The sequence below is a fragment of the Mastacembelus armatus genome, chromosome 6 (genome assembly GCF_900324485.2).
Source record: "Mastacembelus armatus chromosome 6, fMasArm1.2, whole genome shotgun sequence".
In the NCBI taxonomy this organism is placed as follows: domain Eukaryota; kingdom Metazoa; phylum Chordata; class Actinopteri; order Synbranchiformes; family Mastacembelidae; genus Mastacembelus; species Mastacembelus armatus.
Window position 1 is genome coordinate 19650480 of NC_046638.1, and position 13764 is coordinate 19664243.

The 13764-nt window shown below is 40.8% G+C and overlaps 3 protein-coding genes across 8 annotated transcripts in view; 1 reads left to right on the forward strand and 2 right to left on the reverse strand.

The window, feature by feature from the left end:
* Positions 1 to 5608, reverse strand: part of srgap1a (SLIT-ROBO Rho GTPase activating protein 1a) — a 79392-nt gene extending 73784 nt beyond the window's left edge. For all 5 annotated transcript variants that reach the window (XM_026310983.2, XM_026310984.2, XM_026310986.1 and 2 more), the window contains exon 1: positions 4967 to 5608. In XM_026310983.2, the coding sequence (XP_026166768.1) occupies positions 4967 to 5030 (64 nt within the window). In that variant the 5' untranslated portion in view covers positions 5031 to 5608. The remainder of the gene's footprint in view (positions 1 to 4966) is intronic.
* A 941-nt stretch (positions 5609 to 6549) lies between these two features.
* Positions 6550 to 11245, reverse strand: rxylt1 (ribitol xylosyltransferase 1). 2 transcript variants are annotated; one of them, XM_026311579.2, is made up of 7 exons: positions 11162 to 11245; positions 10986 to 11011; positions 10662 to 10850; positions 8720 to 8822; positions 8295 to 8609; positions 7983 to 8153; positions 6550 to 7727 (listed from the first exon to the last, which is right to left on the reverse strand). In XM_026311579.2, the coding sequence occupies exons 3-7, from the start codon at positions 10726 to 10728 to the stop codon at positions 7325 to 7327; spliced, it is 1059 nt and encodes a 352-aa protein (XP_026167364.1). In that variant the 5' UTR covers positions 10729 to 10850; positions 10986 to 11011; positions 11162 to 11245; the 3' UTR covers positions 6550 to 7324. The 2 variants fall into 2 exon arrangements, with proteins under 2 accessions (XP_026167364.1, XP_026167363.1); XM_026311578.2 differs by having other exon boundaries at positions 6730 to 7727; positions 10986 to 11211.
* Positions 11246 to 11401: 156 nt separating this feature from the next.
* LOC113133053 (cytochrome b-c1 complex subunit Rieske, mitochondrial-like) lies at positions 11402 to 13175 on the forward strand. Its single transcript, XM_026311581.2, has 2 exons — positions 11402 to 11652; positions 12447 to 13175. The coding sequence occupies exons 1-2, from the start codon at positions 11541 to 11543 to the stop codon at positions 13055 to 13057; spliced, it is 723 nt and encodes a 240-aa protein (XP_026167366.1). The 5' UTR covers positions 11402 to 11540; the 3' UTR covers positions 13058 to 13175.
* Positions 13176 to 13764: the final 589 nt, after the last annotated feature.

Genomic DNA, 13764 nt, shown 5'->3' on the forward strand with positions numbered 1-13764 from the left:
CTTGCAATCGTCCTACTAAATGTGGGGGAGGTGAGGGTCAGCGGGCTGCAGTAATGTCGTGGTGGCCTTTGTGACTACAATGAAAAGCACAGCAGGAAAGTGAAGCCTTGCTTGTGCTCAGCAGAGTTTATCAAAACTGCTAAAAGGGTGAGCAGCCACAGATGGTGCTGTCAATAACTATTCAACCACCCATGCAAACATGCTTGTGCACAAACACACATCAACACCACACCCTGTGCCACACCACTGGATGGAAATGCAGTACAAACACACACAGGGTTGCAGAAGGAGGGGTAGTAAAAACAGATGGTAAGCGTGTGAATGGATATGTGAGGCTGTGAAGAAGTGCTGCAGGAGGTGTCAGGATTCCGTTAGTCTTGCAACGTCTAATCTCCATCAACACCTCTGAGAAGCTGACAGACACAGATCATCTCGGACCCACAGTGGAGAACTAGCTACAACTTAACTACTGCAGGAAGTGTAAAACATGTTCAGTGCCAAAAATGGCAATCTCTGCTACTTTAAGTTAAGGATGAGTAATGATTTTCGATTAGTCATTAATTTAAAAAAAAAGGTTGGCTGGGCAGCCTCATGTTTTCTCTGTGTGCAGTATGTCTGTAAGCAAGGGTGTGGGCCCACCCCTGCTTGAGATAACCTATTAAGGCTATTTAGATTAGCAAAGGCTAAGGCTTTTTTCAGTTCATGATTCTGTTATTCAACATATTCATGTTAGGTTTACTTGCATAGTAAAACACAACATCCTACATTTCAGTAGGCTTTACAGACCAACCAAAGCATGAGTTAATTTTTTTTTCTGCAAGGTATCAGGTATCCATTTTCCTAACACATTTCTGAATGACTTTACATGCAGAGTGGCACTCCACCCAAGGCTTCAGCAGAGTGTTAATGGGACAAAAATATGAGTGCTACAAAAAGTCTGGTGACAACAAATGTCACACAACACAACTAGCAGTATTTACCACTGAAGAGGACAAAGGTTAAATAAGTACACAGGAGTCATGCTTTTCTCAAAGGGTCTACTGATATGACAGACCTATTGCAAAGAATTTCTGTTGGTGCAATCTTTGATTATTGCATCAGTTAGTTAAGTTACTCAGGTAAAAAAAAGTTGGTCACAGCATCCTGAATCTACTGCTTTTCTGTTTTACGAATTATACAAGAAACTTGATAACACTAATTTGGGCTTGGGGAAGATGACAATAATGGGCACTTTTATTTTTATGGTATTTTTTCATGCAAGTACTTAAATCAGACAATAATCAACACTAAACACAAAGTATGAAATAAATCATAAAGACCTGTGCCGAACATCGAGATATTACACCATTTCCTAAAACCTCCAGTAGTAAGATGGCTATAGGCTGTTATATTGTATTGCTGTCAGTATAAAGCACTGAAGGCAATATTAGTGTGAACAAAAGTTGAAAAAGGTATGTATATGTATATATATATATATATATATATATATACACACACCTTGAAGCAGAATGTGTCCCTATATATAAAAATCAGGGACACATTCTGACTCCACATTCCCTAAAAGCACTCTGCAATTGAATGCCTGTATTTGTTCCCCTGAAGAGACCATTTGCTATAGTACTCTAAAGCATTTCCAGCATTTTATAATCTAAGTGTTTTTGAGAGAAGAGTCTGAAGAACCTTCCTCAATAAAGATAGTTTCAGCATATCATCACACGATAAAGTGTAATGATGCTAAATTAATTTTATTCAAAACCACACAAGACCAATTTAAAGCAAAATTGCTGTTTCATCTTTGCATGTCAATCCAAATATCACATATTTGTAAGATCTGTGTAATGGAGAGTGATTAACATATATAGGCTATGCTGATCCTATGCCATACAATTGGGCAATGTTTATTCCCACTGTTACTAATGTAAATAAACTAATGACCTAACCACAAGACAAATCCTACTCATTTGAAAGATAATTGCTACCATACCACCTCAGAGCAGTTCCTGCTTTAATCCCCCTGGTTACAAACATGTGTAAACCACTCTCCAAGCACAGAGGGACCGGGCTCTGATTTTAAATGGGAATGAAGGCAGGTCAAAGGGGTACTCTTTATGATGATCCAGGAGGGTTCTTGTGTCAGACGCTTAAGGGGTGCTGCCATCGGAGTCAGGACCCCAGGCCACAAACAGCAAGCTACAATCCGACATCAAACCAAGAGATAACATGACAGTGCTGCTGTGCCCTGATCCACCAGTTCACAGAAACAGAGGCACACAGAGAATACCAATGTAGACAGAGCAGTGACTAAAACTGACTGCAACCGATATACACTACGCAGCACAAACAATTCCATTGTTGTAATCCAATCTTCTTGTTTTTGTTTTTCCAAATCAGCCAAGTCTTAATGTAGATGCTGATTTTAGCAATTAGCAAAAATTAAACCCTCTGCTGCAAAGCTTTTTCAATAAAATGATAATTTCCTTGAATTACCCAAATGACATCCATTTTCATTTCTTCTGTGGGAGGGTAAAAGAGAGGCTGTTGGAGGGTACTTTATAAGTGAATGTCAGCTGAATGACAAGTTGGGCCTGAGAACAGTCGTGTCAGCCATCATAACGAGGCTTTCAGACAGTCACCAAAGAAAACTGCATTAGGCACCTCACATCTACTGACTTGAATAGCAGTCCCCCCTCAGCACACAGTGGCTGCCATGACTCTGAAAAATACTGAAAATCAAGTGATATGAAAATGATTATCACAATGTACAAACCCCTTTTTAAAAATCAGGACAGGGGAAAACTGGCCACCAGATATTTGTTACAATATTGTAGGCATCAGGCAAGTTCTGAAAATGTGAGATACAGGCCAAAAGATCAAGCATCAGCTCTGGCTGTTTTCTGGACTGTTTGTTGTTGTTCCTCTTGAGTAATCAATGTCTGTTCACCAGAATCTGCCTCTGGCTATCACAGCTTCACTGCAGATGTGATCCCACTCATTATCACTGGAAACTCTTAACTCATAAAATGCTTTACAGCTGCAAAACCAGGAGCTGTGCTAGAACAGAATATTTAATGTTGACTGAATGCAAACACCACATTACAACATTACTGAGCATTTTCTTCCACTACTATCCTAACTAATGAACCTATTAGCACTTAACCCACAATAAACAGGGTCTGTGTTTGCAGGAGTCATCTGACCAACTGGAGACTCAAGCATAAAAATATAGGTTTTGTAGAGATGATACAGTATGTCTGAATATTCTGGGTGTGCAGACGTAACATATTTCTCCATGGTTGATGACCAAGTGCAGAGTTTGTACAAAAACAAATTAAAATAAAAATAATCATTGTATATTGCTAGTGCTAACATATAGGGTGATCCTTATACATCCTCCAAAATCTCTTTCTTTAAAAATACATTTTATAAACAATAATAATAATAATAAAGCTAAAAAAAACTAGAATACTGAAAGATTATTTGCAATGTAAAAAGTACAGTACTGTATGCAAATATACCGATGCTACCTGTGATGTTAAATCAAGAATATTTGCATGACAAGTCTCAGTGCAACACCCTGTGAATTGAATTCCACTTCTTCAACAAACAACCCATCTAAACACTGATTTACTGAGGCTCTGGGGGCTCTATCAAGCAACAGCTATCCTCAGTAGCATCAGGTTGTTGTTATTACCCCACTGGGTTCTGCATGACAAATGGGAGGCTTCGTCATCTCTTGTTCAGCATCCCCTATGACTGTGCATCATCCTCTATTATAAGCTGAAAGCCCTTAGTCATCCTCAGGAGGAGAAGAAAGGGTGCTGAGCATTCCTTGCAAATGAGAGCTTGTGTTCAGTCCCTTGCAATCCTGTAATTCCTCAAGCAGCACCGGTCCCTTTTTCTCCTCTAGCACCCATCAAAAACCCATGACTCCCACTGACCCCCCTCACCCCTTCTCTGGATTTAAAGCTGGATACGGAGAGATGAATAGGTGGTATTTCAGCATGCTAACAGTGCTGAAGAACCGAGCTGGTTGGCTGGGCGCCAAATCCCCATGGTTACCCTGGAGCAGCAACTGCCTCCTTTCTCTCTGGGAATAAGCTACCTCTGCTCTGCATGCATGGAGGGACTTGAAGGAGACAGGGGACACAAGATAAGTTAGGGTGGCATCATTACAGTGTCTTGCACACCTCTAAATCACCTCTCTAAATCATGCAGGGCACAGCAATGTGATGCTTTAGCGTGAGCATGTGGGTTTCTGACTTTAAGCAGGAAATAGACACGATACACACCAGCAAAAAAAGGACCCATGCACAAGCAACGAGCTCTTCTGAGGTGCCCTTGAGCAAGACACAGAATCTTAATCCTGGTGTGCTGTCTGGACTTTTGCTCCTGCTGCAATGCTGTATGAACAATTCTGTAACTTCAAAGTCTCACACCAACTCTGTAATAGTGATTAAACACTGTGAGTATATCCTCAATACTAACAGGTTGTTAAACACACTCGGCATGATAAAATGCATCAGACCAGGCAGCAATAAAAGATGTATTCCATCAGATAAGGGTTGTAACCTGACTGGACATATTTCTTGAAAGGCTACACTTGTGAAGGACTGATTTCTACAGCTCATTGGCTTTAACCTGCAAATTACAAAAGACTAAAAATCCCTTCTGAACTCCATTACCCACCTTTTATTTTGCTGCTAAAGTTAACCCTCTTGTAATATGGTAACATACCACTGAGCTGTAAGTCATTTAACAGAAGTTATGTGAACACTGGATATGTTTGTATCACAAACATATCCAGTTTTTTTCCCCTCTGCAGTAAACCCCAACAGGATATCATGTTTTACCAACTTCTTTTAATGTAACGTTAACACACCACCAGTGTGACTCATATGCAGGTAGTGATGAACGAGCCTGGTCCTAATTAACTAGTCTTTCCCAATTCAACATTTCTTTTTCTTACCTTTGACTTGACTCTCATAGTCTGCGATGATTTCTTTATCCTTTTTGAACCTCGGCGTGGACATTTTCTGTCGAGCTTGTTGTGAACTTCTTGTAAATAAAAAAAAAAATGTTTGTCAACAAGCAGTAACCTAGAGCAGCCGACGCATCCCACCCAGGTCGAGGAGAAACGAAGGTGAGAGAAAGGCGAAGGAGCGCGAGAAAACAAAATGACACAGGATTTAACTCTGCAACAAGCTCGACTTGAAGCAAAGGAAAGCGTTTAGTCCTTCATTGTTCCTCTTCCCCCTGGATAAGCGGCGGATGTAGAGCAGGGCCAATGCGCAATCCTGTTCCAACCAATGAATCCACTCAACTATCTGGGCAGTCGGCGCAACAGCGCTGCTGCTGCTGCTGCTACCACAGAAGAAGAAAAACAACCATGCAAGTTTCGGGGTCTTCGTGGCGAGTTTTCACAGCTCTCTGTAAAGTCCTACCAACAATCAGTCCGGAGAGCTCTTTAGTACAGCTGAATCGTGCCTGTGTGTGCTTTCTGGTAGTGGTTTCCAGTTTGGGACTGGCATACACGCACACTTCCCCCCCCCTGGCTCGCTGTCCCTCGACGGCTTCTCCCGTTTCTCCCCCAATAACTCCCAGCAGGCTCAGAGGCAGACAGGGTATGCAGAACAGGGCAGGCCGATTGCAGCACACAGCAGCTGGAGCCAGGCGGGAGGAGAGGGAGGGATCTGCGCACAGCTAGTGGACACCAGTGGGCCCACACTGCTGCTCCTACAGTCATCATGGTGATTCAAGCAACAGGGGTGCTGGAACCCCGTTGTTTTCGGTCCTGTTATTATTATTGTTGTTAATATATTATTATTAATAATAATGCTATTATTTGCAGTAGCAGTAGTAGTATGCCACTAAAACCGGTTGTGGAACTAAACAGTGTGCAGTGCAAAAGTCAAATCGAAAAAGATACATTAAACACGTTTTATTTATAAACGTACTAACCATAGATTGTAAATTCAATTGTTTCCTATTTGCATGTTCACTATATTGAGCTGCATCTCCAGGCACAGGGCACGCCCACTTCAGTCAATAAAAAGTTTTGGCACATTTACAAAATGTTTATAGTCTGTGGTTTTTCGACTCAGCGTGAAGACAACCTGGAGCCAAAACCTTCCCTGAAACCTACTTATCAATAATTATATTGCATATTTGCCTCTGACAATAGACGGCATCTGTATCTCACTGAAAATTTGAAGGGGAACAGAAAATGTAGGGTAAAATGTGGCAGCCCTTGGTAGTATAGTGGCTGCCAATGACTGTGGCATTAACACTAAACTGAGGTAAGTAATTTATAAAGTGGCACTGCTCCTTTACTTAATCAAAAGCAATATAGGTATGATTTATTTTTTCAAACAGACAGACATTTAATGCTGTACCGCCAGTGCTGTACTGGGAGGATGTATAAAAACTATATACAGAGGCCCTTAGCTTCAGGGAGCCATAACATAGAAGGTCCACTTAAAATAGGGCCCCCATATTAACAGCTACACTCTTGTACTCTTGATAATGTATTGTTTGCATGGGATTGCCTGATAGATATTCATTTGGTTAATGTCAAATGTCTTAAGTACTGACCCCTCATTTTTGATCAACTTCAAAAAGCTTCTTCATTATAGTAATGTAAACCCTGAAAATGAACTAGTCCACGGCGCCATCTGCAGGGAAACAGAAGAAAGCATATCCACAGAGTTCCTATTAAGACAATGCTCCATTTTACTTTATTGCACCATACAAAAAAAAAAAAAAAAAAACATGCAGCACAGCATTTAAATAAATCTACCATTTTTTGCTTGTGTTATGTTTTAACCAGAAAAGCAAGACATGCCACAATAACAACACCCATTTTCTAGCCGCTCAGCTGCTCACAATACAAAATCGATTTGTGTACCATTTTCAAACAAGGCCAAAAAGAAAAAAACATATTGTCTCAGTCTACACCTAATGTTTAGAGTTTCCTTAAAATACACAATATTACGTACATACAAACAAAGATATAAAACACACCTAAAATAATATAATTAATATGCAAAGGCAACTGATCATTCCACAATTGTAAACATCTAGATGATAAATGCGCAGTAATGACATTGGGGCCAGATTCTACACTGATTTGTATTGGCAGTCCTAAAGTTTCACTACATACATAATTCTTTTTATGTTAACCTGCACTATAATATTACACTGAACATCACCAGGTTCACTATGCCAGTAGTACATCACAATGCTCCATACGCCACAAAATAAATTAAAATAATGTTAAACGTAACTCTGGTTAATATTTTAAAGGTTTGCTAATTAAGCACTAGCATCAGCCGCTTTTGAAGAAAGTCTCCTCGATGACCTCAGTGAACCTCTCCTTCATCTGCTGACGGAAGCCAGCGTACCACTCCAACAGCCGCCTCCTCCGATCCACCCTCTGCTCATGATTCATTCCCCTCTCCCTCTCCAAGATGGCTGGCAGTTCTTTCCAGTCGTTGATGAAGATGAAGGGTGCACCTGCAGCTTTGAGGAGACGTAACGGGGAGCTGGGCCCTGCTGCACAGGTGCCAGGTGTCAGTACATCTTCCACTACGGGCACTGAGCCATAAGAGCAGGCTTCGTAGATGCGGTAGCACTCTGTGTTGATCCCGACTGGGCAGAGAGTGAGCTCACTCTGGGCCAGAGCTGCTTGATAACGTCTCAGACTGTCTCCTGTCTCCTGTGGGAGCCACCTGAGGCAAAGAGGGAGAAAAGGACACTTAAGCCCACAGTGCTAAATATGCAAGATATATTCCAGTGTTGTTCCATTAAGACAAGTCATGGTGTAGTTATCTCAACCACAGCTACATTTTCATTGTAACAATTCTAAAGAATATGCTGACGTTCTGTGATTTGAAGTATATAATACAAAAGGAAATATATAAAGAAAATTGATTAAGACTAAAGATAAACCTCTTAGTTTTAAACAATACAGACAAAAGACTTACTTCTCCCTGGCAGTGGTGATGCATTCTTTATCAAGGCCAGATTGTTTCAGCACCTGCATGAGTGTTTCTCTGGAGGAATTTTTGTAAACAGTTCCTAAGAAATTGCAGAGGTATGGCCTGTTTGAGGTAATCAATTGCGCATTAGGCCTGATCATAGGAAATTGCCTGTATCTGCATAAAGAAAAACAGAGGAACATGTTAAGATTATTATATTAATTAAAAAGACCGCCTTTACAATTTAATGTATTGATACTGAGCCCTAATGATGTAGATATACAGAAAGAGATATAAGCCTACTAAAGGATGACATACGTTGCGACACCAAGAGGCCACTGGAAGACGTCCTTGTCATTGACCCAGGGGCTGTCGTAAACTAGGAACAGCAGATCTACAAAGCCACCATTTCTCTTTAAGTGTGGGCTGATCCAGCCATTATTGCAGTGCTCATTGCCCAGCAGGACCACAGCCACATGAGAAACTGTGTGGGACCGTACCAGAGCCTGAACATGCTCTAGCCACCGTGTAGAGTAAGCGACCTTCTGCTGCTCCCGGCCATTCAGAACCAGAACCAGGCTGTTCACATCCAGAGGGATGTGGCCCTGGACCACAGCTGGACCTGTGTAGAAACTAAAGATAAAGAGGCAAGAGAGGATGGAGGAAGGACAAGTTTCATGTTCAGGCCTCTTCAGTGATTGTTGGGTTTGGCAGTTTTTAACATCTCATCTGTGACTTGTTACCTGAAATCAATCTTTCCTAACTGCAGTTCTCCCTCCCTCCATTGTGCTACTTTGTCAGTAGGATTAAGGGGTCCTTCTAAAATATGTTCCCAAAGGTAAAGCCCTGTGAGAAGAAAAAAGGTTCAGTGTTATGTTCTACCAAGTTGAAATACCAGCATGCAGAGTACTATTATTTTATGAAAGTGTAAATCAGTCTTATGTAGTTTATATTTATTGTACCCCTTCTGTATGCACTGTAAGATGACACTCTTGATATTACCAGGTGTCAATTATTAATACAATGTTAAATGTGCTGAAACCTGAGTGACCAATCCTATGAAAGCCCAGTATTCATGTTAAATGATGTTTTGACTTTTCACACTGTGCAGTGCACATGTATCAGGCCGTGCTTAGGCTAAGTTGCTGGATTACTAGTTACAGAAGAGAATTAACACTCTCTGAACTAGTTCACTTTTAAAGAGTCCCTGAATCCCCACTTCACCCAGCTAAAGAACAGACACTTGGCATGATGCATCTTCATTGTTTCTGCTCAGGTTAAGCTACAGTGGGCAGCTGGGATTTCAGCAGTTTCCCGAGACAGCCAGTTGTCCAGACACCATTGTTGTATAATTCCACTGATCTCACCAACAGCCACTATTTAACAAAAAACCTACATGAAATACTTTATCTTCCCAACTAAAGTGCCAAAAAAAAATTCTGTGTGAGGGTCAGGGCAGGTCCACAGAGTCACTGGGTGCACACTCTCTCAGTAACTTGTGTTTCGTTGAGTTGAGTTGAATTGCTATTTTGTTATTTATACAAGATTTACATAAACATAGTGTCTAGTTGCATTCACTTTTTACATTTAACAGAGTGATTTCTGCATTGCTGTATTGTCCATTTCCTATGTTTTCATTATTCTATCATCAGTTTTGTGTAGTTTCCTGAAGGGGTCTGAACACCTGAAGAGGTTTTGGAAAATTCAGCACTAAATTTGTCAACATGATTAAAAGTGAGTTGATCTCATAATACCCCAGTGTTTCCCAAAGGTCTGAAATATACTTGTGGTGGTAGCTGGCTTTACCTGACAGTACAAAAGCGATCAACTATATAAGACAACAAACACAAGTGATGTTTAAAACAATAATTTGATTCACTGGATATTTCTAACGATGCCATATATTTTACAGATCCAACCTCTGAGTGTAATTCAAACCTTTGGGCCAATTGACAAGGAACGTGTTTAGACGCATTTAGCGTGTCTGGTGTAATACAAGTCTATTCTATCAAAGGTGTCATCTCATACAGAACGCATTACGAATGTATCAACTATGCCCCACGTGTTTTTTAAAAAGCAGCTGTTTAAATAAGGCAAAGTTTCTGTTCATTTTGTGTTGCAAATTTTTTAGTGGTACCATATTTTCTGTTATGATTGATCAGGCTCCTGGTGTCACTGTGTGCTCTCAGGTTTCACTTTATCTCCACCCTTTGAGAATTTTTGGTAGTTATAGTCAAGAAAACTTTTATTCTATTTTGTGTCAGTGATATTGTACTTTCCTTTAATTACCTGCATTTTTAAAATAAGGAAAATGGGTTCCACATTCAAATCTCATTTGACACCACGGCCTTTCTGTTTGGAATTTGCATGTTCTCCCTGAGCGTTCAGCCACAGTCCTTCTTGTTTTTCAACTATTCCTGCCCTTGCAGCCTCTGATTGGATGAATACTCTGGCCCCTGAGGACTGGAGTTTGACACCTGTGGTCCAGCGTGCACCCTGCCTCTAGCCCAATGTTAGCTGGGATTGGCCCGGGCACCCGTGTGACCCGGGCTGTTCCAGGATAAACAGCAAATGACGAATGGATGAACACCACTGTAAAGTCACAGCATTGCAACTTTATAACAACACAGACTTTACCTGCATGTTGTGACAGATTTGATGATACCCCACAACACTATGACTTACCTATGGCAGCTTTCCCCCAGATTTGGACCTTGTGTCTTTTTGGTTTGCTCTTGTCAATTCGGCCCATGTACTGTTTGAAAGCCTCTCTCCTTTTCTTCAGAGCAGAGTTGTACTCCACCTGTTCATCCTCCCACGGGTTCCACTCATCTGGTACAAATGGTAAAACGGCCCCGCCATCTCTGACACCGCCTGCATAGACAACACACAATCCCCATCCACTTTATCAGTACACGCCTGAATCATCCGAAAAAATAAAAAGAGACCAGCCTTAAATGGGAATTTATGCGAAAGGGACTAAATGGCGAGTGTGTAAATGGAGATCACCTGAGGGTGCTACTGTCTTCACCACCCTGTGAACGCGAGAGATGACTTTAGTGCTGAAGAAGACATTATATGCAGCATAAAGGGAAAATGCCACATATGCAAAAATAATGAGAAGGAAGAGTTTTCTTTTTGGTATTTTCATTTTTATTTCCAGTTTTCTCTCTCTCTCAGGTTACCATTGTGTAGCTCGTCTCCGCAATTTGTGAAAGGACCCGTGTTTACATCACGAGGACCCCTGGATCAAGCTGCCTTACAGAAATGACTGTACTAAATTAGACCTTAGTGTAAATTTGTGCTTGGCTGTTACCATTTTGTATGAAGCTATCACTGTATGTTCTCGGTAAATACGTGTGGCAACTCTATTTAATAATACCTCTAAACTACACTATAACAAAACGCACACGGCATATCGTCCAAACCTGTCCTAATGCGGAACGTTGTAAAGGCGGAGCGTGTTTCCGGTAAAGCAGATGAAAGTGGTGAGCCAAAGATTTGATCACGCAAGGTCGTGTCCCCCAGCTGCTGCCGGGTGGAAGGCTCTTACTTTGGGCGAAGATGATGTCCATTGCCGCTCGTTCCGGGGCTCTTTCCCCGTATTTGCAGGCGACGAAACACACAGTTAAAAGCCTGGTACTGCCTGGAGCTAAGGACTTGGTGCCTGCTGCGGGTAAGGCCGAAACCTGCGGTTATGACCATTAGCCAGAGGTTACCGAGCTGCAGCTACATCTTACAATGAATATGTCCATGTTAGACAGTTTTATTTATAGCAAACTGCAGACTAGCACTATTGCTAAAAACATGCTATGGCTAGCAGGACATAGGAAGATGTGACAAACCTACCTTAAATCTACCTGCTGTCACAGAAATAAAAACAAACGTGATAAACAACTTTCAAACTAAGATATGGATCCTTGTTGAAAAATACTTTTGAGTTGAGAATTTTTTTAGTGAAAATAATATAGAAATAAGATAACAAGCAATAATTGTGTTGGTCTGTGTTTTTTAAGCAAAATGTCACCTATTCAATGGTTCAGGTTTAAGACGTGAATACATGATTTTCTAAGATGCCAAACTGCATACATTCTGGTAGGAGTGTTTTTACTCTTTTTAAAAGTTAATTGAGAAAATAATTGTTAGATTAAATGATTATGATCTGTCCTAATGTAGACTGTTTTTTAAAATGTGTTCCTCTAGTAATGTATAATCACAAATAGTTATGAACATACACTATGTAAATTGTTTAAATTTACTTCTGTGCTTAAAGGAAAGGTATTCATTTTACAGTCTCACAGCTGTGTCATTATTGGTCATTGTTAGATTTACTATTAATTACTATTATTAATAAACTCTTGAATAGGAGAATGCAGTGTGACAAACACACAGGTTTTAAATGATACTGTATAGTTTACAGTCTACTACTGCCTCTTTCTTTCATAACTAAACCATATTTTTCGTTTCCAGCTTCTGGAGCGACCCGCCTTGCTCACACAGACATCAAGATTCCTGACTTCACAGATTACCGTCGTCCCGAGGTTGTGGACCCAAACAAGTCCTCCGTGGAGAGTACTGATGGAAGAAGGGCCTTCTCCTACCTTGTCACTGGAGCGACTGCTGTGGTAGGCGTCTATGCAGCCAAGACGGTGGTCACCCAGTTTGTCTCCTCCATGAGTGCATCAGCTGATGTCCTGGCCTTGTCCAAGATTGAGATCAAGCTCAGCGACATCCCTGAAGGCAAAAACATGACCTTCAAGTGGAGAGGAAAACCCCTGTTTGTCCGTCACCGCACAGAGAAGGAAATCACCACAGAAGAGGCTGTGAATATTGCGGAGCTGCGTGACCCCCAGCATGACAAGGATAGAGTACTCAACTCCAAGTGGGTCATTGTTCTTGGTGTGTGCACCCATCTGGGTTGTGTGCCCATTGCCAATGCAGGAGATTTTGGAGGGTACTACTGTCCTTGCCATGGCTCCCACTATGATGCTTCAGGGAGAATAAGAAAGGGACCTGCTCCTTTGAACCTGGAGGTTCCCTACTATGAATTCCCTGATGATGACACAGTCATTGTTGGATAAATACTGGAGCTTTGTCTTAGCCCCTCTCTGTATGATGTATTTTTAAATAGCCTTATCATAAAGTTGAGAGTGGCATCAAATATGTGTATTCACTAATAAAGAGATATTGCCAACTGTATTATTGAATTACTGCTTTTTGATATATTTTTAAAAAATGATTCTCTTAGATTATTCCACTAATTTTGTTTCACTGCAAAGTAGTCTGTCATGTTAGATGTTGCGATATTTGTAGGAGTCATATAATTGTGTGTGTGTGTATATATATATATATATATCTATATGTCAGTGGCATATAATAAATTTGTGTATTATAACTTCTAACACAAGGTTTCATAGCTGGTGATTTACAGAAAAGAGGAAGCAAAACACAACTGAGACAAAATTTAAGTGCAGAAAAAAAAATGTAAGCAGGAGCAGAACTAAAAGTACAGACAGATTTCAACTGCAACAGATGAATGAAACTAGCATTTTAAAAGGCTTCTTAGAGGAACAAAGATAACATGAGTTACACAATTATGAGTCTATTCTTAGGTAGGTGGTGTTAACTCCCAGCTTTCTTAACAGGGATCTTTAGAAACACAACTTTTGAGGTTACTGGACTACAATCGGGCTCATTTATGATCGACAGAGATGTAATATGTACCATCCTCAAAAACTACAGCTGAATCATAAACACGCTGAGGTAATAAACAGTTCCCGTAACACTA